At 38.5% G+C, this 27,082-nt stretch overlaps 1 protein-coding gene across 1 annotated transcript in view; it reads left to right on the forward strand.

The window, feature by feature from the left end:
* The first annotated feature begins 10,884 nt into the window (after positions 1-10,884).
* The window catches only part of VEGFC (vascular endothelial growth factor C), a 95,773-nt gene continuing 79,575 nt past the window's right edge, over positions 10,885-27,082 (forward strand). Inside the window, exon 1 of the mRNA XM_016166031.2 lies at positions 10,885-11,512. Coding sequence (XP_016021517.2) covers positions 11,363-11,512 — 150 coding nt within the window. The 5' untranslated portion in view covers positions 10,885-11,362. The remainder of the gene's footprint in view (positions 11,513-27,082) is intronic.

The following is a 27,082-nucleotide window of genomic DNA, read 5'->3' on the forward strand; positions in this document are numbered from 1 at the left end:
AGAAACACTTATTAGGACTTAAAAATGTGCTAGACATTAACGAAGGCAAAGCTAATTCAAAGAATTCCAAGTGATTTAATATCATTAGAAGACAGAGCATGCTGGGGAGGGTGGAGAGCAGTCTATGGAGAAAATACCCATGCAAACACGCATGTGTTTCACCTTGTTGATAATAAGGAGCAGTTGCTGGGATTTAAGCATAAGAGAAACATAAGCAGTTATGGATTTTTGAAAGACTAATGGCAAGGATGAAGAAATTTATAGAGTAAAGCCTGTGGGTAAAAGGATGAGCTGGAATACTTGTACACTTCATGTGGGTTTGAAGTGGAAGAGAGAAAACGGGAGAGGCTGGAGGCAGAATTTGGATGTGTAATCACAATTGGTGAATGGTAGAATTTCAATAATCCTGGTAATAATCATAAGGAAATGTCAAAAACTGAATTACATAATGTGTATTGTTGGGAAAGTTATATCTGTACATATGCACAGAGAGAAAGAAAAATCATTGATATAAACAGTGAAAATTAAGTTCGAAATCAGGGGGAAATTCTAGTATGCATTAGGAAAAGATTAATAGACGGACTGAATACAAAAGTTAACACATGAGAATAAAGGTAAAATGTCAATTTCTGTATATATGTCCCAAAAATCATAAGGAGAAAACAGTTTATATAAATTATTTGAAGACATGACCCATAATTTCACAGAAATGACACACACACACATACCTACAGGCACTCAGATTGAAAGGACCCAAAGTGTGCCAAAGTGGTTACAAATAAATCACTATAGATATGTTATACTAAAATTTAATAATGTCAAAGAAAAGGAAAACATTCTAAAATTCTACAACAAGAAAAGGCAGATTATCTAAGGAAAAGCATCATCTCAACATTAATAAAGAGGCAGCAGAGGGTAGCACTTAATCTGCTGGACTCTGGAACTAGACTGCTTTGAATCTGTTAAACACTAGCTCTAAAACATTACACAAGATATTTACCATCTCTATAGCTCAGTTTCTTCATTTATATAATACAGATCATAACAATTTCTATGTCATCAGATTGCTGAAGGTACTAAATACTTTAAATATATGTAAAACCATAAAAATATAGCCAGACACATAATAGGCACTATACAGCTGTAAACTATTATTGTTCTCAGATTTCTTGGTAGCAATATTTGATAGAGAAATACAATAAAATAACATTTCAACATGCTTAACAAAAGATAGTACATGCTAGAATTTTAAATCCATTTGAAAAATTATTTAAATACAAGGTTAAAAACAGAAAAAATATAACAAATGTAAGGAAGAAATAAAAAACAAATATATCAGACAGGAATAACACAACTATATGGTGATCTATAATTATTATTTGTGCTGTATCCAAAATTTATCGAGATTGTTAAACTGCCAAGTATTATTTTAAGTTCTTTACATATATTAACTGATTTAGCAGTCACATAAACCCCATGCAGTGAAGATAAGTTCACCAAAGGTCACTTGGGGTTGATCTGATAGGCAATCGAGAGTTACCTCTAAGGTAAGCCTTCTTCGTAAGGTCTGTAAATGTGAGACAGGTCTTAAATACAAACCATCTGTTCCTTGTTCCCTTTCTGAATCTTTCCTCCAGGAAAGTTTGTTTACAGACGTTATCTCTGAGAAATGGTCTTTGAGTGTGGTTTCAGTGGAAGCAGAAGCATTTCTTTCTAAGGAGTTTTGATTTGGGTTACCTGTCCTGTTGTGTTCTCTTCCACATAACAAGCTAATTAGTGGTTGCGTCTAATTGCGAATGAAACCAAATATTTCAAAACAAAGGACTGGCACAAATAGTTAGCACTCATAGGGAAATGTATGCAAAACACAGAGCTTTATTGTTTTTTTTGGACAAATCATGAATACATTTCTCCCAGTATTTGAGTCATAGCAAGTTTTGACTAAAGATAGAGAAAACAGTATTAAACAGTATTAAAGTTAGAGACTTTGACTTCTCACTGGTTAAGAAATAACAACTGTTGGTCAACTATCCAGAACTTTATGCCTACAGTCATGAAAGGAAACAGCTAAAGAGGAAAAAAAGCATGCAGATTCAAGCATAGTCATAGTCATCTAAATCTAGTTCTGTATGTCTTGGGTGGAAGCTAGCTTTGTCTTGACATTTTGACACAAAGATCTATGGTGGACACTCTCTCCATCCAAAGATCATCTACTTCTAAAAAATTTTGAAGAACCCATAATTTTAAATTTTCTATAGGAATATCAATCCTGTTGTCAGTGGGTTAAACCTTGTGTTTTTTTACCAAGCAAATACAAATATGAGTATTTACTTTCTTGAGTTTAACTGCTGTTCTAGGGGTCAAAATTATGTGAGAGCTCTTTTCCATGTGGGTCCCAGGCTTTTTTTTTTTTTTTTTAATGATGTCTTTTCCAGAAGATGAAGTCTCTCTTTTTTTTAGGTCATGTAGAGGCTGTTTGGAAGAATATGAATAAAATGCAACTCATACTTGTTGGTGATAAGACTGATAAAATTGCATGAATCCCTTGTGGTGTTCTGCTAAATCTGCCCGAAGAAAGTCAGAGTCCAAAACTGGGGGTGAAATATGCAACCTTAAATAAAGGTCTACGATGTGCTGTTATGATGAGAGTCAATGAGTGCTCATTCCAGTTTAAACATACCATTGACTTTCTCTACTTTTCATGAGGATTGAGAGTGATAGGGACAATAACATTTCTAAATGAATAGCAAGGCTTTGCAAAGTTCTCTATCAACTATTCCAATACAATGAGTGCCTCTATTAGTGAAGAGAGAGGTTGGAATTTCTCAGGTTGAAAATACAAAGTCAAGTAATGTTTTTGCTACAGTCAGAGCCATACCTTTCCGGTAAACAAAGTTTTGATCCGCCTTGAAAATTAGCATATATTACTAGGATATTCAAACTCCATGGTAAGGTGTAATTGTCTGAGCCCATCTGTAAGTGTTCAAAGGTACCCCTAGATTTGAGTTCTTGTCTATGCCCATTTTTACAGTTTTACCAGGATTAATCTGGTGCAGATGGAACATGCACCCAGAGACATCCTTGGCAACCTTAATATAAATTTTTTCACCAATGTTGATAAAGTACAGTGATCAATTTGTCATACTTGGGGTAATTTTGTTCATTAAGGTTCCAACTGAAGGCTTCTGGTGACACCAAGCAATCATTTTGAAGATGATAGAGATTATACTCATGTGATGTTTTTCAATAACTCTTTTCATACCCCAATATAGGTGTTGTGTCACAAAGAATATTCCTCAGTAAGATTCTTTGGGAATTATAGGGTCAATGGAAAATTAAACGCTTGACACACAATTCATGAAGCTTCACTGATTTCCACATCCTTTTTTTCCCCTTTAGTTTTACTCATCAAGGGTTTAAAAGTCTGGCAACAGGACTATATTTCATTCTAGTATTTGATTGTATGTTAAATTCTCTGTTTCTGACTTAAGCCCATTCAGAGAAAGTAAGGAAAGAGCAGTGGTCATATCTACTCCAATATCTATATTTAGGTATTTTCTAAACATGTTAAAGAGCCTATTCCTAAGTCTCCAAAGTATTCATTTTTTTTGTTTGTTTGGGGGTATGGTCTCAAAAAATGTTGTCTAATATTTAGTTTTTCTAAATTGTTCTTGTTTCAATATGGAATTGGGGATCTCAAATTATACTCAGCATATTTACAGTGTCTTTTCTATTTAATTTTAATGCATCTAAGGTTCCTAATAACACATAAACAAATTGATGTTTCTAGAATCCTTGCTTCTAGAACTATTGCAAATCACTCTCTAAATTTCTGCCTTACACAGGCTTTGGAAAGAAAGTCTTTTAAAAATACTCTCAGTTCAGACCACGACCAGAGCTTAAGATCCACCATAGGGGTCTTATTCTGATTTGGTTTAACTTTCAGAGCAAGTTCGGCTTTCAGTTTCTGGCTGACTAGAAGGAAAGGGAAATTAGAAAGAATGTTGGAGTAGAGATAATAAAGGGACACAGAATGTAAGAAGAAGAATAGGAAGATAAAAGCTTTTAGGTTCAAGTTGTGATGTAGGCAGATATGAAAGAGAAATAGCCTCGTGCATTTTTCATTTGCCTATTCCACAGAATATTTAGAGAAGCAATTATGAAAAATGAAATCTCTTACAAGCTATATCATATCAATCAAAAAAAATATTGATTTTTCTGGTCAAGATGTCAGAGTAGGCAAGCTTTGCTTGTCTTCTCTCATGATCACATGAAAATTACAACCAAACTGCAGAACAACGATCATAAAAAATCACCTGAAGTCCAGCTGTAAAGTCCTACAACTAAGAATATGCAGAAGAAGCCACGTCAAGATTGGCAGGAGGGGTGGAGCTGCAGAATGGGCTGGTCCTACACTGGCATGCAGTGGTTAAACATTGGGAGGGATATTTTGGCTGCGGAGATCCCTCCTGAGGAGCAAGAGTCCCAGTCCCAAACCAGACTTTCCAGCCCAGGGTTCCAGTGTTGGGAAGAGAAGTTCTCAAAACTTCTGGGGTGAAAATCAGTGGAATTATGGCTGAGAGAAATGGAGGGCCACCAAAGTCCCAGGAGCTCCCCTTAAAGGGTCCACGCACAGACTTCCTTGTTGACAAACTCACTCACTCTGAGTTCTAGCAACAGAGCAGAAGTTTGAAAGGCACCAGAGACATATTAAGAGTAACAAAATTGTCTGGCTTCAGGGCAAGGGCTGGAGGGGCAGCTTTCCCCTAGAAGTGCTGGCAGAATTCCTTGTTCCTTTGTTGAGCCCTTCTCACTCCCATCATACAGACACAGGAGCACCACATCTAAGTCTCCAACAACCTAGCTGACACCATCAGCCCCACCCTAATAATTCCCTGAGACCCTACCCCACCCATCTTGTGGGCCCACCCAAACTTCTTCCAGTGGCTTTTCCATACAAATGGCCTATCTTGGCTCATGCTGCAGACTCTCCTAAAATCTCTCAAAGGTTCACAAAACACAAACAAGCAGCATCTGACCTCTGTGTCTCCCATACCTCTTGCTGAGTATCTGGCCTCAGTTTACAGCTTAGCCTCTCCTACGCACCTTAAAGCCTAGCACAGATGTTAGCCATCTACAGATTGCTTGGTGGCTCATGCTAGGTGGCTGAGACAGAACATACGACTGACCTGAGCACCACTAGGAGCCACAACCAAGGACAACACACCCAAAGAGCAGACTGGGCAGGTATCAGAGCTCTGCTAAAGCAAATCATGCTCTGTAGGATTGGCCCCTGCACAGCATCTCCTTCACTAGAGTCACTGGCCAGGCCTTACAACCAAATCAGCCAAGGGTTAATCTCTCCCATTGACATGCAAACAGCAACCAAGGTTCAAATGCAACAGGAGGGCACATACAACCCATACAAGGCACATACCTGGATCATCTGACTCAGGTGTCCAGGGCAACTATGTCACTGGGCCCCACAGGATACCTGCTATGTAATACCACTCTGCGGGGACATAGTAGCCCTACCTAATACATAGAAACAAACACAAAGAGGCAGCCAAAATGGAAAGGTGAAGAAATATGTCTCAAATGAAAGAACAGAACAAAACTCCAGAAAAAGAACTAAACGGAATGGAAACAAACAATCTGCCAGATGCGGAGTTCAAAACACTGGTTATAAGAATGCTCAATGAACTTAGAGGAAGAGTTTATAAACTTAGTGGGAATTTTAACAAAGAAATAGTAAACATAAAAATGGAAATAGAAAACATAAAAAGAACCAGTCAGAAATGAAGAGTAACTGAAATGGATACCTTAAGAGGAATCAAGAATAAATTAGATGAAGCAGAGGATCAAATCAACAATTTAGAAGATAGAGTAGCAGAAAACACACAATCAGAAAAGTAACAAGAAAAAAGAATCCAAAATAAATGAGGATAGTTTAAGGGGCCTCGGAGACAACATCAAGCATACCAACATTCTCATCATAGGGGTACCAGAAAGAGGAGAGAGAACAAGAAATTGAAAACCTATTCGAAGAAATAATGACAGAACACTTCAAAGGAAATAGACATACATGCCAAGGAGCTAGAGAATTTCAAGCAAGATGAACCTAAAAAGGTCCACGCTAAGACTCATTATTATTAAAATGTCAAAGTTTAAAGACAAAGGGAGAATATTAAAAGCAGCAAGAGAAAAGCACTTAATTACCTATAAGGGAGCTTCCATAAGACTGTCAGCTGATGTCTCAACAGAAACAGAAACTTTGCAGGCCAGAAGAGACTGGCAGGAAACAGTCAAAGTGATGAAAAGTGAGGAGCTACAACCAAGGTTACCCTACCTGGCAAAGCTATCATTTAGAAACAAAGAACTTCCCAGGCAAGAAAAAGGTAAAAGAGTTCATCACCATGAAGCCAGTATTATAGGAAATGTTGGAGGAACTCCCTTAAGAAGAATTAAAAAGGGAAAGAAGATCAAATATATGAATAAGAAAGTGGTAATAACTACATATTTATCAGCAATTACTTTAAGTGTAAATGGATTAAATGCTCCAATCAAAAGATAGGGTGGCTGAATGGATAAGAAAACAAGACCCTGCCTACATGAGACTGACTTCCAATCAAAAAATGCACACACACTGAAAGTAAAGAAATAGAAAAAAGATATTTCATGAAAGTGGAAAAAAAAAAAAGCTGGGGTAGCAATACTTACACAAGACAAAACAGACTTAAAACCAAGGGTATAACAAGAGACAAAGAAAAATCCAGTTATCTCACTTCAAGGTATTTATCCAAAGATACCTAAACACTACTTTGAAGGGACATCTGAATCCATATGTTCATTGCAGGGTTATTTACAATAGATAAGATATGGAGGATACCTTGCTGTCCATCAATGGATGAATGGATAAGAAGGTGTGGTACACATGTACAATGAAATATAACTCAGCTATTAAAAAAGAATGAAACCTTGCCATCTGCTACAACATAAGTGGACCTAGAGGTTATTGCGTTTAGTGGAGTAAGTTAGAGAAAAACAAATGCCATATGATTTCATTGACATGTGAATTTAAAAAACAAAATTAACAAACATAATAGAAACAAACTCATAGATATAGAGAACAATCTGATGGTTGCCAGACGGGAGGGGGTTGGCTGAAACAAGAGAAGGGATTAAGTACAAATTGGTAGTTACAAAATAGTCATGGGGATGTAAACTATAGTGTAAGGAATATAGCCAATAATATTGTAATAATTCTGTATGGTGTCAGATGGGTACTAGATTTATCAGAATGATCGCCTGTAAGTTATATAAATGTCTAATTACTATGCAGTGTATCTGAAACTAATATAATATTGTGTGCCAACAATAATTGAAAAATAAAAAAATTATTTAAAAAAACGCAGATCGTTGAATGTTCACAATTTTACTCCTTTTCCATTCTAAGACACTTCTCCAATGAACAATTTTGTTCTTATGAAAAGTTTCCAAAAATGGCCACTGAAATTCCAAACTATCGTTGGTAAAATTACATCATTTAGAAAGAGATTCACATGGATTAGTGTGTAAATAAATGTAAGAGGCAGGAATCTAGCTTGCAGAAGACACAAATTTGGGTTTAGTCTGAGAGAAACACATGAAAGTCGGATGATGGTCAGTCAAATCAGTGGTTTGATTCACCTTATGTCCTTGGGCTCCCCAACCTACTGGCTAGACACTCTCCAATGGCAAATCTGAAAAATCTGAAGTTCTTGGAAAATGTAAGGGTTGTACATGAGCTTCCTGCTATCAACTACCAATAGAAAATTAAAAAAAAAAATAGTGACAAAAAGCAATGTTGCTAGTAACAAGGCAGCTTTCCGCCAGGCATACTTATTTTCAAATCTGATCAAATAATCCAAAGATCCCTAAAAGGAAATCTTAGGGGACAAAATACACTTAGCATTTGGTAGCTTGATAAAAAGAAATTGGAACTGAGATCTAATATAAGACTTACCCCATTACTGTGGGCCTTAGTGGTTCCTCCTGTTTCTGAATTGAGGGTCCTGACTTTGGCAGTAGGGGAGATAGCAGTTGGTTATCAGTGGGACTGGCAGGTCACTGAATCCCCAAAATATCACCAGAAAACCTTTTAAAAAACAAAAGTTTCATTTAGGAGCACTCACTGCCGTAAGGGAGAGCATCATTTGGAGAGTTACAGCAGTGTCTCAGGCCTATTAAATCAGAAATCTTTCAAAGTGGGGGATTGGGTAAGATTGGGTAAAGTTCATGGTTTAGGGGTTTAAGATTGGTTAGTACAGGTAATTGAGGGTCTTGATAGGTAAGCTGTTATTGATAAGCAGGCTTTTTGCCAGAGCGAGAGCATTGTTTTCAATATATTGATTTGTGGGCATTTCCTGAGGCAAACAGTAATTTAATCACTAGTTTTTAATTTATCTTTCCTAGAGTAAAGTTTCCTAGAAGGAACAACTAAATTGCACTGATATAAGTGGTCTACCTTTTAACTAAGTCATGTTCACTTTTTGTCAGCATTTCTTCATTTAAAATAATAACAGCAGTAGAAAGATAACATTTTTGAGAGAGAAAAAAAACTAAGTCTATATGTGCTAACTGCTGTATTTCAAATAAAATAACACAACTAATATGATATATTTTTATATCTTTTGATCTTAATGATTTTGCAGTCTTTGCTAGGCCCCAAAGGATCCTGAAGTCCGTATCTTACCTCAAACCAATTAAACTAGAATCTCTGATGGTGCACTAAAGTATGTGTGTTTGTGTATGTATGTGTGTGTGATTACAGTTGACATTCAATATTATATTAGTAGTGTCAGGTGTATAGCATAGTGGTTAGACATTTATAAAATTTACTAAGTGATCCTCTGGCCCTGTAAGTCTAGTACCCACATGGCACCATACATAGCTATTACAATATTATTGACTATATTCTCTATGCTGTACTTTATACTCCTATGAATATTTTGAAACTTCCAATTTGTACTTCTTAACCTCTTGAAATCTCCTTTTGGTATTCCAAATGAAATCAAAGTTAAGAAACACCGAAACAGGAAATAGTTAAAAAGAAGCTCCAGCTTCTACTTAAATCTTATCCTAGTCTGTCCTTAGCTCTTCCTTTTTAGCAGCTTTTCACAGTATCTGAAGACAAATATGGCAAACTGATCGAATATGCATATAGCAGTTAGACAGCAGGAGGAATAAAATACTGATAGCATCAGCATCCCAAAACATTTCAACAAGCTGTGATTATGGACTGACTCTGAGAGGATAGATTTAATAAAGATAAATGTCAAGTTCAAATCCTGGGCACACTAAACCAAGTTCACAAATGTAGGGTAATGTAGATGTGACTTAACAGCAGTGCACATGAAAAGTTCTTGAGGAATTTAGTTGAATTTAAGTGTAATGTGAGTCAACACTGTGATTTGGCTGCCAGAAAATAAACTTGATCTGAAGCTGCATCAACAAATGCAGAATGTCTGGACAAAGAAGACCCTTTCTTCATGCTTGTTGGAACACTTTAAGTACTGAGTCATGTTGTGAGTAGTATGCTAAATGAAGAACATGGAAAAATTAGATTATGGTTGATGTGGGAACTTGGAGCTGTCATTTAAAAAAGGATATTTCTCTGAGAGGAAAGCGAGCATAGGGAGAACATAACAGATATTTTCAAAATATTTGAAGAACTCACACATGGAAGTTAGATTGCTTGTGTAAAGTCCAGAAGTCAAAAGCAATGGGAGGAAAATCAGTAACGCTGGCCATCAAAAAGAGAATGGGGAAGCCACAGGAGCAGAGAGCTAGCTCCCTGTCCCTGGAAATATTTAAACAAATGGTTGGTGAAAGGAGTTCAGAACTTGTAGAGTTGAATCAGATAATCTCTCTCGATCTAAGATTTTATGATCTGCATATCTAAAAGTAGCTCAGGAGTCCAGGGGAGACTTTTCATATCTGTACACTGTTGGAAATCCCCCCTCACACCGCGCAAGCCTGGTCCTCTGCAACCTGTCCACTCTGCGCCCAGGAGGGAGACCACACCAGGTCAATCAACACCAGCACAACTCCAGCGTGATTTTCCCATGGGGAAATGCAGTCACTTTTCTGCAGATGTCACTTCCTACAATATGTTGAACACATGTCTCTCTTTATCAGCTTCTTTCTCTTTTAAACCCAACTTCTTGCAGACACTGACACTGTGTCTTTTTACTGTCCATGAAGATTCTGCCTATTCTTCTCCATCTGCCAGAAGTTTGAGATCCTCAAGGGATCATTAGCATTCATCCCAATGGCCCGCACTGCACTCTGAGGACTTCTGTAGTTCTTGCTTCACCCGGCAACATTAAGTTAACAGACCAACATTAAGTTAATCAGCCGCAGCTGATTCCAAGGTCCCGGCGGGGTCTCCGCCATTATGATGACTTGCTCTTGGACCTTTTAGCACTCCCGGGTGATTCCCAAACCTTGAGCAAGGCGCTGAGCGCCAGGCGTGCGGGAGTCGGACAGGCGCCCGGGGCTGCGGAAGACAAAGGGTGGCTCCCTCCTCCCCCGTAATCCTACTTTCGCCCCCTGCCACTCTTGCCCAGAGTGGTCACGTCTTCTCAAAGCTGGGCCCGTGGACCGCCAGCCCTGGGACCGAACTTGCTGCTCCGGCCGCGGGCCGCGGGAGGGGAGGGAGGGATGGAAGAGACAGGCGTGGGTGGAAGGTGGGGCGCCAGGGAGGAGGCGAGGGCGCCGGGAGCTCGAGGGAGCGTGCTTCCGAGGGAAAGCGAAGGGGAGGGCAGCGCGGCCCGGCACGCGCCCTCCCTCGGCCCTTTCTCTCACATAAGCGCAGGCAGAGGGCGCATCAGCCATGCCCTGCCCTGCGCCCGCCGCGCTGCCGCCGCCGCGCTCCCCGGCCCCGCCGCCCGCCGCCGCGGCCGCCCGGCTCGCTCTACTTCGGGGAAGGGCGGGGAGGAGGGGACGCGGGCCCTGGGGGGTTGGAGGGGCCGAACATCGCGGGGTGTTTCGGCTTTGCCCCCCTCTTCCCGAAAAGCAAAAGCAGAAACGCGGACCGAGGAGCCGTCCGCCCTCGCCCCGGCCTCACCTCGCTGGCCCCGAGTGCGGGGAGCTCGGATGTCCGGTTTCCTGTGAGGCTTGTACCTGACCCCGTCGCCTCCCGCCGGCACTGGCTGGGACAGCGACGTGCGACGTCGGGAACGCCGAGCCCGGACGCGCTCCCGCCGCCTGCGGCTCGCCCTCGGGGGTCAGCGCGGGGCTGTGCGGGGAGAGGGCGAGCAGGGAGCAGCCGCGCCGGGCGCCCGCGCGCCCAGCCCCGCCGCGCCCGGGTCCTTCCACCATGCACTGGCTGCGCGGCTTCTCTCTGGCGTGTTCCCTGCTGGCCGCCGCGCTGCTCCCGGGTCCGCGCGAGGCGCCCGCCGCCGCCGCTGCCTTCGAGTCGGATCTCGGCTTCTCCTCGGACGCGGAGCCGGACGCGGGCGAGGCCAAGGTGGGTGCGGGCTGCACGTTCCGGGCTGGGCTGTGGGGGGACCGCGGGGGTCGGGCCGCCGAGGACCCCGAGGACCCAGAACCTCGCTGAGCAGTGTGTGTTCCGTGTCACCTTGTGTACGGTGGAAACAAAATTTCTGAGCTGAGTGCAAGCTTCCTGGGAGATAACTTTTCTCTCTCTTTTTTCACGGAAAGTAAGTTGCAGGACTGAAGGGCCGGTGGAGGTGGCTAGTGACAGGGATCGCGTAACGTATTTGAGAGCAACCCCCGCGGTGCGCCTAGCGGGTCTTGAACCTATGCAGGAGCGCGGCTCTATGGAGCCGAAGTTCACTCGCGTCCCGAGGCTCTTTCCGCGCCGGCTGGTGGGAGTCACACAACTCTGCGACTCTTAAGACCAGGCAGCCCCAGGCGTATTTTCCTAGAGTGTCCCATTATGCGGAGCGCTAGGCGCTGAGTGCGACTTGAGAGAAACGTAAAGGAATTTGGTAACCGGGCTGGAGGACTTAAGACTGCAGAGTCACTTGAGAAAAGTTGGTCAAACTTGAGATGCCACAGGATTTCGTGTAGATCACAATCAGGCGTGACTTTACAACTTTATAAGCTTTGCATTTCTAAAATCCGATCGTAAAATACTGAAAAGGTGGATTTTTTTTTTTTAAATAAGCGGCATTTTAACTCCGCCTAAAAACGTTGCCAAGACACTTTTGAGACATTCTGATTTTCAAAGAGTTACGTATTTGTGCCTGCTTCTTACACTCTAAAGAGTGTATATTTACCTAAAAAGTTCAGATATGACATAAGGGTGGATACTAGGTCTCAGAGTTTTTGAGCTCCTGAGGAAGTTCATATTCGACATACTGTGGGAAGTCTCCCTTCAAACACTTGTGGTTCCCTTCTTGGAACTGGACTTGCAACGCTTTATTTGAACTGATGGCAAGACGGGAAGTTGTCAACTTAGAGTTGACTTTATTGATTAACATATACTAAATGTGTAAAAATTAAATTCCTTTCGCAGTTATATTTTGAAATACGTTTTAAGATTGAGAAGACTAATTTTTTAAAACCACACTACTTTTATCTCTAAATTTAGGGAAAATATTTTAAAAATCAGAATATGGAATTCGATACAGGTGTCAAGGAACAAAAAACCTTTTGAGTAAAGATATGTGTTAAATTGCAGAACAGTGCATTATGTGATTTGTAAAATAATTTTTAATGCAGATATTTATGTAGGTGTAACTCTTGTCATGAGAAAGTCTTCCTGTCCTTAAATGCCACAGAAATGTAGCATGAGACCCATTGACACTTCCTGTAATTTCAATGCCTTGGATTTCACCATATCTATTCACTTCGTTTCTGCAAAGTCAAACTATTAAAAGTATTGCCTACGATAACTCACTTTGATTTACAGGAAGAGAGTGTGAAGTAGGAGGTAAAATGAGAAGTCTTTCCTGATAAGTTAAGAGCCTGTATGAGAGTCACTTACTGCTGGATCTGTCCTGAACGCAGTGCCCTTGTGTGCACACGCATCTGTGTTTATATAAGTGTGCTATGTGTAGGCGTACAGTTTGAAGAGAAAAGGTAATATATATTTAATTTTCAAGATTGTCTTTATTGGTGAGATAATCGCATTTTCCCTTTGCCATGAAAATCTTATGCCTTTTTTGTTTGCTTTTCATATTTAATCATCTTGTGTGTTCTGTATGGTGAATATGAGTTGATATTTTGTATGTGTTATACGAATTCCTCTTCATGTGATGAAACATCACTTTTAGTCTTTTTGAGTTTCATAGACCACAGGCAGTGTATTATTCCTGCACAAAATGTTCACTGGTTGGGTAGAGGCTTGACAGGGCATGTGTCATTAATGCCCTCAGTGAAACTGCTGTGTCCTTGCCATGGTACTGCCAAGAGACATGGTCAAAAGACTCCATGTCTCTCCCTAGTGGCCTAAACAAGGACTTCCTTTAGATGTAAACTCTAGAGAGCTAGAGTTGATGGCTAATTTTCTCTGAATTAAGGTAAACTCTAAGAAGAGATTTCAGAAGGTAAAAACAAGGTGCTAAATATGCATAATCTCTAATAAATGCAAATTTTTGATAATTTAAACTTAAGAAGTCTTTTTTAATATTTAAAAAATACGAAACAGCTCACAAGCTATGAACCAAGGTGAGCCATCCAATCCTTCACCCCACTCCCAAAGCTATACAAAAAGCTGGAAGTAAAATCACAAAGGAAATCAAGATCTCCTTATTTCTCAGCTTATGTTTGAATTTATTAGGGTCCTCTTTCTAATTATCTGTGGCCATATGACTTACTAAAAAATCCCAAAGTGTTTCTCAGAAGGATGTTAGTGCAAGCAAGTCAACAGCAGAAAAGTAAGGCAAGCAAAGTATTCTTTATCATATAATTAAAATTAACTGAGCATGATGGGAAAAAAGAGGAAATATTTAAAATTATCATCAAACTAAAGAAAACTACAAAACCTAGGAAAAGCACTAGATCGCTAACTACAATCATTTGCCAACAGGAAATTAGATAGAGTTTACTCTGGTTGGTTGGAGTTGAGGACTTTGATTTTAAGAGAAAAGTTGGTTTACAAGAACAACAACAAAAAGGAAGAATTACTTTATATCATGAAATATACTAACAACTTCCATTCTATAAGGTAGGTTGGACTGGAGTATAAATACCTAGATCCTTATGTTTTTAGAGAAATAAATGCAAGCAGAGCATATCTTATACGGGAAATGCCTTTGTTAAAGATCAAACTCAATAAAGGAAAGTTTAAAGATTTACAATCTTGTGTCAATTAAATAATCTAAAGGATCAAATATTATCGAATAAACAAATATAACTTATCTTATTTTCTGTGTTATACAGATAACTTCAAATATTTCTACATTTACAATTTAAATGCAAAAGAACTACATTAGCTTAATATTAACATTACTCATCTTAATGAGAATAACTATTTTTAAAGCACATATGGTTTTTGGTGACTAGCACAAAAAGCTTCCTAATAATGGCAACTAATTTGCAACATGCCAAATTTTCTTTCACCATCTTTTATAATTTGACATACTTTTGTAGGCGTTTGTTTCTTTTATTTATTGTTTCAAATTAATCAGTGGTGATGTTTTCCAAATACCATCTGTGTGCTAAATGCACCAGAATTCTCTAGAGGTTTTAAATTGTTTTTTTCTTTTTTTTCCTTACTTGATATCAGCCATATCTCTAGGCTTCGGTCTAGGAATATACATTTTTAACTAGCATTCTAAGTCATTCTCATGCACAATGATAGCATTAGACACACTGATTGATGGTGTGTAACAATGACTAACTTTGTTGGTTTTGTCATCTTTGTTATATAATTGTTGAGTTTGCAAGTTAATCTGTTAAATGTGGGGCATCTTAAGAGACATAAGCGAATTTGACCAAGAGAGTCATCTGTGAGGCCTCGTTGGTCTGGGTGCCTTGACATAAGGCAGAACTTGAGTTGTAACTTGGGTGAGAATTTCCAGCACATCTGCTCCATCAAGCTCAGGGATCTCTGAGGAAGAAAAGGTGAGAAGGCAAATCGAACTGTTTGACTGGAGATGAGGGATTCTGTAGGGTGACAGTGAAGCTTCTTAAGTAAGAATCAATTTGTAAAGATGGATGGGGTCCCATGGTACGTGGCCTGAGCTGGTTTAAGGAATTTAATCATCATGCTGTGGGTCAAGGGTAACCGATTAATATGAAAGATAAAGGAGTGGGAAAAATTAACCTTGGCATCAGTATCTTAATCATAGGACAATGTTGGTTCTACTTGTAGGATTAAGGCATTTCAGAGAAGAGAAGTGGCTGGTTTTTGTGGATGGATGACACGGATGATGGAGGCATTATTTCCTAAATTATTTCAAGATTTTACTAAATTTAGGAATCTTTAGAGAAGCAAATTAAGCTTTACAAATTTACATCCCATTAAAAGAAACTAATTGTCTAGAATCAACAGGATTTAAGCTGTATAATATGACGAAAGTATTTAAGCATGTGACAACTATTATTACAATTCCTAGAGGAAAATTAACAGTATGAATTTCCCGTTACCCTGCATTAGAAATGAAAAGGTAAATTTTCTTCAAGTAAAATAGGCCATAAATGTGGCTGTAATATTTAGCCATTTGCTTGCAGCAGCATCTGTGCTTCTTCTTGTAGTACCTAGGGCATTTCTCTGATGTACTTCAAATTCTCATACTTTTTTGCAACAACCAACCATTGATCTTTAGAAAGGAGATTCACTATTAGGGAAATGCGAAATGTTTGTGAAAGTGAAAATCTTTGAACGATCTTCCTCTCTTTACATCACTCTGTTATCAATTCATGTAAGAGTCCCTTCTGAGGAGAGCAGAGATTTTTAACTGAAGAATTGGATTCTCGTCCCCTTTTCCAATGTATCTGATGCTTTAACGGTGACTCTGTAGCTATTGTGTTAATTTTCTGTGGAGGATATGATTAGGTGCTTCATCACCCTCCTGTCTTTTTAGAAATTTCTGACACCACTCTGAATGATGCTGGGGATTTATGGCTTTGGACATAAAAAGCTCAATTCATCTTTCATTTCGGTTTCTACTTCTTTGTGTTCTTCCTTCTAAACTGTGAACACCTGCTTGGCAGTCATTTGTTCTTGAGACAGTAATCATCAAAATTGCATTACAGAAAGCAGTTTGTTACTGGTATCAGTGGCACATCATGCTCTCTCCTAAGCTGATCTGAAGAAGGTGGAGGGTGGTGGATTTGGGAGAGTTCTTCCTTGACATGGGGCTCTAGAGAGGGGTCTCTTGACTTCCTGTTCTCAGCATTGATCCAACCTGGAGTGCCGTTTCCCAGTTCTCACACGGATATTTTGGGACACAAGAGCCAGTGTGAGAGGAATGAGAGTTTCCTTTGCCCCTAGCACTGTCACCTCTGGCAGCCATAGGGCCTTTATAAGTTCAGATCATCCTCTAGATACCATGCATACCTCTGTATATTGAGAGAAGGTGTTTCCATTATAATTAGGTTATATCTGCGCCATCCCAAGTGCTAAGTGTGCCATGCATCATGCTAAGCGCTTTATAAGTTAACTTCATTTTCTTTTTCATTACACCTCCTTGAGACAGATGTTTATTATATTTCATTAAAGGTAATGAACCTAAGACTCAAATGACTTAACCAGACGCAGGAATACAGCTGTTTTCTTTGAAAATTCTTTTTTTAAAACTTTTGTAGCATAGTGCACCTTTTAGAGAAACGTGATAACAGGTTTGAGCCTTCAGGGTTTCCTAAAGACCCTGAGCTGTACTCCTTTTTTCCTATAAGTTGTAGCAGTGTGCAAGAAGACAGGGAGTACGATTACTCTGTAGTGAGGGCCCCTTGCTGCGTTTATTTATGTCCCAATTCCCCACAATAGGACAATCTTGAAATAAACTTGGACTTTCTTCCAGGGTTTACCACATGATGCCCCTCTGACTAAGGATAGGTCATAAATGGCCTAATCTATAGTAGTGTTATAATGATGGCTGCATAGCTAGAGACCTAACAGGATTCCCTGACAATAATTAAACAGTTTTTGTGAGTTGCACTAACATAACTTCAATGAAAGGCTGTGATCGTACCTATGCCAAATGACCTTTCACAAATAGTTGGATTTGAAAAGAATGGACTTTAGTTGGCAGAGGCAGCACACCTCCACCGACTTCCAAGCCTATGCTGTTTCACCTTTCACCAGATACAGTAATCCTGATAGATATGCACTCTATAAATAGGACAGAGGCCTATGTTTTATTGCAAAAGACATTTTTGTAACTTCAGATTTGTATAAATTGTGAATTAAGGTATCATGATTTTTTACATTAGAAGAAAAGATGTAGCAAAGAGCTTTAAACAATAAGATGATAGTTCGTTTGATTTATAATGTAATTCTAAAACTTACTGTAAATACTTTATATTTGTGTAATTTTTTTCTTCCAAAATTTACTCACAGAAATAATTTGGGTGGTTCCTATACTCAGTTGATTTACTTCTTTTTGGGGTTTGTAGTTTATTGTAGAGAGAAGAGATTGTTATTCAGTTTGCTTTATTGGGCATCCATCACAGAATCAATCAAATATCTGGCTTAAAATACATTTTGCTGGTGGATTCTTACTGTTCCCTTCTGCTGATAGTATCCTAGTGGCTTTCCAGTGTTAAAAGAGATTTATGATTCCTTTTCTGCAAGCCTAAATCCAAAAGCTCATTTTCATAAATTATTTGGTTCTATAACTCTGATCTGATCTGATATAAAGCTATTTATAGTCTTTATCCTCTAAGTTTGACTATTTCTAACCTTCACTGAAGAAAGAGTAATGTTTTTTTTTTTTATTTTTTCATTTTTTTATGAGATGCTGCCATAGACTCTCCTGGGGGTGGAGGGTGAGTATTAAAATGTATATGTACTGAGTTTCCTGAAAACTTCTGGGGTCTGAAGTTCATGCAGTCCCAAGGGCTATGGTAAGAGACTGGGCTGTAGAGTCATTCTTTTCTAAAGGCCATCCTCCGTCACTGCCTCAGTGACCACCTAGAAAGGAAATCGAGGGACTAGAGAGGAGCTGCTGAAGATTCTTCAGTGATATGCTGAAAATGGGGTTTAAAGGAGCTTGATGCAGTATCGTTGTGCAGATGTGTCTAAAAACAAGGGTATAAGAAGCTGGGCAAAGTTTCCCTGAAGCCATTTGCAGCTGCAGGCTTCCTTGGAGTGGCCGGCAGTGACTGTGCTCTTCTCATCCTTTGGCCACCTGTGTATGGTTGTTGATCTCCTCTATATGGTCCTGATTTCTGATGATGACAGTGATGACCACTTCTGACTTATGTAAACACCCATCATGGTATTTACTATCTGGAAACATTTATAACATATATTAATAACAGACATCTTTGCTATTACGGCCACATTCCAAACAGAGCAAGCAATGTAAACAGAGGTCATGCTTACACACACACACACACACACATTCACCACACTCACCTCTTAATGGTTCTTCAAACAACTAACCGAGGCTCATGTATTTGCCTAGCTAAATATTTAGACAATCCATTAAAAGAGAATATAGAAAAATATCACAGCATATGAGATTAGATTCTCCATAGTTTATACACATAATTGTAGGTCAGATGGCAATTAAGAGAAAACAGAGATAACTCTAAAATGTCCTAGCAATCCCTTCTTTTAAAAATATACTTACAAGTATTCTTGCTAACAGTAAGATTAGAAAGAGGGGACAGAAATGAACTATCAAATAAATTGTGTAATTACTTCATAGCTCCTGTTTTAAGTGTGTTTTAGTGTGGCAGAAAATTTACTTAAACTCTAAGATACCTGTTAGAAAATGGATATACTGAAATGGATATACTGAAAGAGGAAGTTGGCAGATGTGCAGCTTTGTGTAATGACAATGCTTCAGAGTTTAAGAGGTTGACTTCACAACAAGTTCACCTTCAACGTTGTCCTTGTTTGGACAAGTGGAGGGGAAGACAAATAGTTTGGAATAGATCAGAAAGATGTGTTTTGCAATTTCTGTACTTGTAAAGATTTTTAATTAATTATTTATATTGTAATTAATTTTACCTTAAAACTTGGTCCCCAAATTACTATTTTTCCACCTTTTATGCAATAGTAATGCATACACTTATAAGCGGTGAAGGGTAGAAACAAAGCTAGTTCTTTTTCTGATTACAGAACCCATGCACTTTGCTTTACGCTTCCTCTGATAATTCCTAGAATATTTCTTTTTGTTTCACTCATATAACTATCACTTGCTTCAATGATATAATGAGCAGTGCAGTAGAGAAGAGCAAAGGCATTGGAATATGAGTTTCAGTATTCACATTCTAGCTATGTGATTTTACATCCTTCCTCTGCCACTGTGTGACCTGGGGCAAGTTATTTTACTTCTCTGTACTTCCTTATATGTAAAATGAAGACAGTAATTAATGCCTATCTCATAAGGTTATTTGGAGAAATAAAGAACATTTATATTCATTAAAACTATGACTGGCACATAGTAAGCATTCTGTCCATTTTTGTTAAATAGATAGGCTTCATCATCAGAAAAATACCAGAAATGTAAATGAATACTGTGTCCTAAGCATATGAAGTAATTGTGATATTCTTCAGAGTGATTCTTTAGCACTTTCTACCTCATTGATTACATGTTTTTTATTGTATGCTTCCCATCAATATTCCTGATTTCTAAAATGTGGAAGCCGGATATAATATTGATTTTAAGATAGTTGGAGGAAATCCTGTGTATTTAATCACTAAGTGTAGGGAGGCTGTGTGTTGTAGTTCTGCTTATGATATGTTTTCACCTCTCCAGTGTGATTTGATTTGTTTCTATCCTTGAGGGTAACAACCCTGGCCATGGATCATCAAGTCAAGAAATAAAGGGTGATTGTCCTCTTTGAGATGCTTATGTCATTGGAAGAAAAGGGACTTTGGTATACACAGGATTTTTATAATGCCATGTAATCTTACATGAACTCATCCTGAATACTTCCAAGCTTAAATACTTTCAAGTTTAAGTCTCTATTAATGGAACAGGCTAATGCTGCTACTTTAATGTGTAAACATCTTATGTCTTTATATTATAAATTGGCACAGGAGAAATATAAATATGCATTCTAAATTTACAGTGCAATCATCCCAGGATATCTAAGAGATGAAAATATACTTTCACTGAATACAATATTAAGAAAATGTAATGGTAGGATGTTATGGGCAGGAGTTAAATTTGTGTAGATTTGTTTAGAAAAATGTGATTGCACTGCTCTGCTGGGGAATTCTTCCAAAATGGCAACCAGCAAAGTCTGTGCTGTCACTGAGATGGATCACGGAGTAGATACTTTTTCCATCTCCTAGGGTGAGTCTGGTTTACTTGAATGCCCTAATTTGCTCACAATGGTTGATTTTGTGTGATGGTTCTTTTTGCAGGTTTGCCAGGCAGTCAGTAATCACTACGAAGTTCTTGGTGCTGAACCCTTGTGGTGATGGTGGGGAATGGGGATGAGGGTGGGGATCACCTTGAAATAGAAAGGAAGAAGAAATTAAAAATAAGTGGCAGACTCAGCTTTTTGCTCTTCAGGAGCTAACAACATATTTTTTATTCAATAACATCTTAAAGTATTCACTTCCTTAGGATTCCAATACAAATGTTAGTTGGAATATTTTAGGAATGTTTATCAGATACCATGTTTCTAAACAGAGAATTTTTTCCTGACTGAATCTGGAACAAAGGGTTGAACACTAAATAGATATTCAGCCAATGTGTAGATAAAAAAAGAATTTGATAATACACTCTCTATACAAGTCTATACATACCCATGTACATTATCCATATAAATCTATATGCAGATACTAGTATGATCTTTAAGTCATTTTCATATTTTTATTTCAGGATTAAACCGTATATAATTATATAAAAAGAAGCTTTATATTTAGGTGCTATTATTTCTGAGTTTAAATTTTAATGTAAAGTGATTTTCTTCACAGTAATTTCTCATTCTCACACTAATTTCTTTTTCTAAATAGAAGTGCTATGTTTATTTTTGGAGGTCAGAAGCAAGATTAAAATAACATTGTTTATTGAATATCTTTTTATGTGTAGAGGAATTGTTCATGAAATTAATAATACTTTTGCCTCCAACTTGCTAAAATACTTGGATAGGGTGAAAAATGCCCCCTCCCTCCAGACATCAATAAAAGCATAATTTGATATTGTGGTTGTTGGAGAAGATTCTTGCATATATGATGGGTGCCACTTGGAGACAGACCCACTTCCTCCCTCCTGGGAGCTAGCTGGGAATATAGGAAGCTGACTGCTTATCTCCTTCTCAGCCAGCTAGTGTTCAAAGCCTTGGTGCCTTTCTCTGAAATGGCAAAAGTAAATACCTTGTGCTGATAATGCCTTATAATTTTTCTTCAAGAAAATAGTGTATTTCTCTTTTCTTCATATACACTTACATGTGATCTTCTTTTCCCCCCAATGTCCACCATCCCTCCCACAAAACAAAAAGTGGGTAAATTTGGTAAATTTAATCAGACTAAAATCTTTAAGAAAATGGCCTTGACTTTCTTTTAACTGGAGTGACCACAGAGCTGCCATGAATCCTGTGATCGGAGTCCTATAATCCGTAAAAGGGACAGTCATTTCCTCTCACTTAATTTCTTGAAACTAGCCAGTTAATATCAAATGCCAGATGTGAGGCTCTTTTAAACCATTAAAGTTTACTTTACTATAATGTCTTTGCCTACACAGAATATTTTTATTTTTTTTGTTGTTGTTTGTGTCTGTTGTATATATTTAGTTACTTTATCTTTTTAAAGTTCTCTTCCAAGTTTATGCTTTGAAAAATGGATCACTTATTTAGATTTATGTTTGCTTATGGGTCATGATATTTATGACTTCCCTAAAAAAGCAAACTGATTCTTTTGTCTCAAAGCCAGATTTCAGTTTTAGGATCATAGTGATTCATTGTTTGTTCTCTTCGAATCCTACATCTTTCTTTTAATTTTGGTGTCCATCCATGACAGATTAGAATTTTATCAAGGCCAAAATTCTTCATGAGTCATGACCATCACACTTAAAATTAGGTAATTTGAAGCTGCTTAAGATACACAGATTAAGCAAATAATGATGTCATAAATTTTAGTGCAAATTATATTTTTTTCCCTCCTAAACATTGGCAGCAATGAGGCCTGCTCTGTCTGTTGGAGATAAATGCTGTTCTGCTCTAGAAAACACACCTTGTGTTGTCGTGGCCACATGAACATAGCATATTTATATTACTGTAATACAGCATATTGTGACACCTAAGGTAGTGAATTAAAGAGGAAAATATTTAAAATCAGTTACCTTTTTGTGTCGTGCTTACTTGACAGTACAGTCTCTTCTGCAGTCTAACTGGGGGTAATCATAGCACGACTAACTCAAGTCACACTAAGGACCCTCAAGCTTCCTCTCGCGGAAAATACCTAGAATTCAAATTTTGCATTCATATGCCAGTTTTTAAAATTAAAGTTGCTCTTCACGTTGATTTTAACTGTGTTACACCTCTGTAAAGTGCCTGCAATGTGGTGGGAGGGAGGAGAGCACATATGCCTATTTGTCTCAGATAGGTTCTGCTCGCTTAGGGTGGGACATGGTTTTCCTCTTCCCAGGGCTGATTTAGACTAATATAAATTTACTTTCTGTTCAAAAATTGAATGGTAACTTATAAACAAAAATCTTTATGTGCCAAAATTAAATCTTTGATATTCAGATGATCAATATGCTATACTATATGCACTGTGTGTTACACATAAGTATGAAATACTTGTTTAGTGAATGGGTTATAAATGAGTTTTACCAGATATCTCTGTAAAATGTCGAGCAGTCATTTGCCATTATTCTAAACTTTAAGGAGTCCCAGTTAAGTATATTTACATGTAAAATTTCAATTTTTAATGCAGTGTCACCAAAATATCCTAAATATGATTTCAATACTTGTTGTTATGGTTTTCATTTGGACCTAATGGTACACGAATTTCTGAAGCCGCATGATTTTCACTGGTAGTAGATTGGAACATTATTTTCTATCTTTTTTAAGTTCACACTTTTCAAACAGTTTCTGGTTTTTGGAACCTAAAATGTTATAATATAGTTAATTAAATCCAAAGAGAACATTTTTTTTTCTTCTATGTGGGTGCTTGGCTTTCCCATGACATGAGTTAATCCTGTCCAGTGTGCAGTCAGAAAAATGTGCAGGAATTCCAGAATCATGGTCTCTCTTGAAGGTTAAAAGGACTCCTGATTTAAAGAATGTCTGACTCCAAAGCAAAGTATTCTACTTGATGACCATGTCCCTAGGTGCTGATAGGTATGACAACACCTTTTTTTTTTGCATTTAAATATGCTTTATTTATTTATAATATTTTTTATTTTTCAATTAGTTATTATATTATTTTCAAATGTACTGTATTGTGATTAGACATTTATATAACTTATAAAGTGGTCATTCCAATAAATTTATTACCTATTTATTTAGTACCATAAGTAGTTATTACATTATTGATTATATTCCACATGCTATATTTTACATCCTCATAACTATTTTGTAACTGCCTATTTGTAATTCTTAATCCCTTCCCCTACCTATTTCACACACTCCCAAACTCCCTCCCGCCCGACAACCATTAAAATGTTCTGTGTATCTGTGAGTTTGTTTCTGTTTTGATTCTTTTGTTTTTTTTTATTTTTTTAGATTCCACATATAAGTGAAATCATATAGCATTTGTCTTTCTATGTCTGACTTATTCCACTCAGCACAATACCCACTGGGTCCATCCGTGTTGTTGCAGGTGGCAAGATTTCATTTTTTTTTTTTTTACGGCTGATTTTATATATATATATATATATATTACCTCTTCTTTGTCTGTTCATCCATTGATGGACACCCAGGTAACCTTAATATCTTGTCTATTGTAGGTAACATTGCAATGAACCAGTAGATTCTCATGTTCTTTCAAAGTAGCGATTTAGGTTTCTTCCAAGTGAGATAACTGGATCCTTCTTTGTCTCTTGTTATAGCCTTTGTTTTAAAGTCTGTTTTGTCTTGTATAAGTATTGCTACCCCAGCTTTTTGTTTGTTTCCACTTTCATGAAACATCTTTCTCCATTTCTTTACTTTCAGTGTGTGGGTGTCTTTTGATTGGAAGTCAGTCTCATGTAGACAGGGTCTTGTTTTCTTATCCATTCAGCCACCCTATCTTTTGATTGGAGCATTTAATCCATTTACACTTAAAGTAATTGCTGATAAATATGTAGTTATTACCATTTACTTATTCATATATTTGATCTTTTTTTTTTTTTTCATTTTTTCTTCTACTTAAAGGAGTTCCTCCAACATTTCCTATAATACTGGCTTGGTGGCGAGGAACTCTTTTACCTTTTTCTTGCCTGGGAAGCTCTTTATCTGTTCTTTGATCCTAAATGATAGCTTTGCCGAGTAGAGTACTCTTGGTTGTAGGTCCTCACTTTCATCACTTTGAATATTTCCTGCCAATCCCTTTTGGCCTGCAAAGTTTCTGTTGAGACATAACCTGACAGTCTTATGGAAGTTGCCTTTTAGGTAATTAAGTGCAGTTCTCTTGCCGCATTTAAAATTCTTCCTTTGTCTTAACCTTTGGCATTTTCATGATGATGTGTCTTGGTGCAGGCCATCTTGTTTGGAACTCTCCATGCTTCTTTGGCTTGTATGTCTGTTTTGTTTGCCAGATTAGGGAAGTTTTCAATTGTTATTTCTTCAAATAGGTTTTCAATTCCTCGCTTTCTTTCCTCTTTCTGGTACCTCTATGACGAGAATGTCAGTATGCTTGATGTTGTCCAGAGGCCCCTTAAACTATCCTCATTTTGGAGGGGGGATTCTTTTTTCTTATTGCTGTTCTGAGTGGGTATTTTCTGCTACTCTATCTTCTAAATTATTGGTTTGATCCTCTGCTTCATCTAATCCACTGTTGATTCCTCCTAAGGTATTCATTTCAGTTATCATAGTCTTCACTTCTGACTGGTTCTTTTTTGTGTTTTCTATTTCTCCATTAAAGTCTTCACTGAGTTCATCTATTTTTCCACTAAGTTCATTGAGCATTCTTATAACCAGTGTTTTGAACTCTGCATCTAGCAGATTGTTTCTCTCCATTTTGTGTAGTTCTTTTTCTGGAGCTTTGTTCTGTTCTTTCATTTGGGACATGTTTCTTTGTCTTTCTGTTTTGGCTACCTCCCTGTGTTTGTTTCTATGTATTAGGTAGAGCTCCTATGTCTCTCTGTCTTAGCAGAGTGGTCTTATGTAGTAGATGTCTTGTGGACCCAGTAACACAGTTGCCCTAGTCACCTGAGCCAGGTGATCCAGGTATGTGCCTTGTGTGAGTTGTGTGTGCTCTCTGCTGTAGTTGAGCCTTGGTTACTGTTTGCACATCAGTAGGAGGGATTGACCCTTGGGCTGATTGGTTGTGAGGACTAGCCATGACTACAAAGAAGGAGCTGTTGTGCAGTGGCTGGCCCTACAGTGTAGGATTTCCTTTACCAGGTTTGATGCTTGCCCAGTTTACCCTTAGGGTGTGTTGTCCTTGAATGTGGGCCTGGTGGTGTTTAGACTCAGTTCTATGCCCTGCCTCAGCCACTTGCATGAGCCACCAAATAATCCGCAGATGGTCAACACCCATGGTGGGCTCACAGGTGCTTAGGAGAGGCTAACCACAAACCCAAGGCCCAACAAGAGGTATGGGGCACACAGAGATCAGATGCTGCTTGTTTGGATTTTGTGAACTTTGAGAGATTTTAGGAAAGTCCGCAGCATGAGCCAAGACTGGCAGTTTGAATGGAAATCTACTGAGAGCGACTTGCATAGGCTGGTAAGTCCACTGGGGCAGGGTCTCAGGGAATCACCAGGGCAAGGCAACCAGTGTTAGCCAAGGTGATGGAGACTCAGATGCAGCTGCCTGCATCTGCACACCAGGATGAGGGCGCAATAAAGAAACAGTGGATTCTGCTAGCATTTCTGTCTGGGATATAGCTGCCCCTCCAGCCCTTACCCAGACACCAGACAATTCATTTACTCCCTATGTGTCCCTGGAGCTTTTCGAGCTGCTGTCCCCAGTGCTAGAACTCAAAAGAAGTGAGACTCTCACTAAGTAAATCTGTATGCAGGCCCCTTAAGAGGAATGTCTGCGACTTCAATGGCCCTCCAGCTCATTCAGCCACAATCTTTACTGGTTTTCACAGTCAGAAATTGTGGACACTTAACCTTCCTTGTACTGGAACCCTGGGCTGTGGAGCCCAGTGTGAGGCTGGGACCCCTCGCTCCTTCGGGAGGACCTCTGCAATTGAGATAACCCTGATTCTTGACCACCTTAGGCAGGTGGGACGAGCCCATTACTTATCTCTGCCCCACCTCCAGTCTCAAGGTGGCCTCTTATGTGTGTCCCCACTTGTAAGAATTCTGTTCAGCTAGACTTAGGGGACTTTCAGTTATGACTGTTCTGTAGTTTAGTTGTAATTTTGTTGTGGTTGTGAGAGGAGGTAAGCACAGCATTTACCTACGCCGCCATCTTGACTGGAAGCTAGGTAACATTCTTTATAAACCAAAGTTTCAGACACGTTACAAACTCTTCTTTTTTTTCTCATATATTAACTTTTTTCTCTTTTAAGTTTTAAAAAGTTTGACATTTATACAAACCATGAAGCAATTCCCCTGATTATGCTAGCACCCATCTGGCACTACACAACTATTACAGCATTGACTGTATACCCTGTGCTCTAGTCTAAATCCCCATGACTATTCCATAACTATTAATTTGTATTTCTTCATCTCTTCACCTTTTCCATCCAGCCCCCAAACCTCTCACCCCTCTGGTAATCTACATTTTGTCCTCTGTATCCGTAAGTTTGTTTTCATTTAGTTTTTTTTTTCATTTCTTTTGTTCCTTAGATTCTGCATATGTGAAATCATATGGTATTTCTCTTTCTCTATCTGACTT

This window comes from Rousettus aegyptiacus, unplaced genomic scaffold, assembly GCF_014176215.1.
Source record: "Rousettus aegyptiacus isolate mRouAeg1 unplaced genomic scaffold, mRouAeg1.p scaffold_m13_p_11, whole genome shotgun sequence".
NCBI classification, from domain to species: domain Eukaryota; kingdom Metazoa; phylum Chordata; class Mammalia; order Chiroptera; family Pteropodidae; genus Rousettus; species Rousettus aegyptiacus.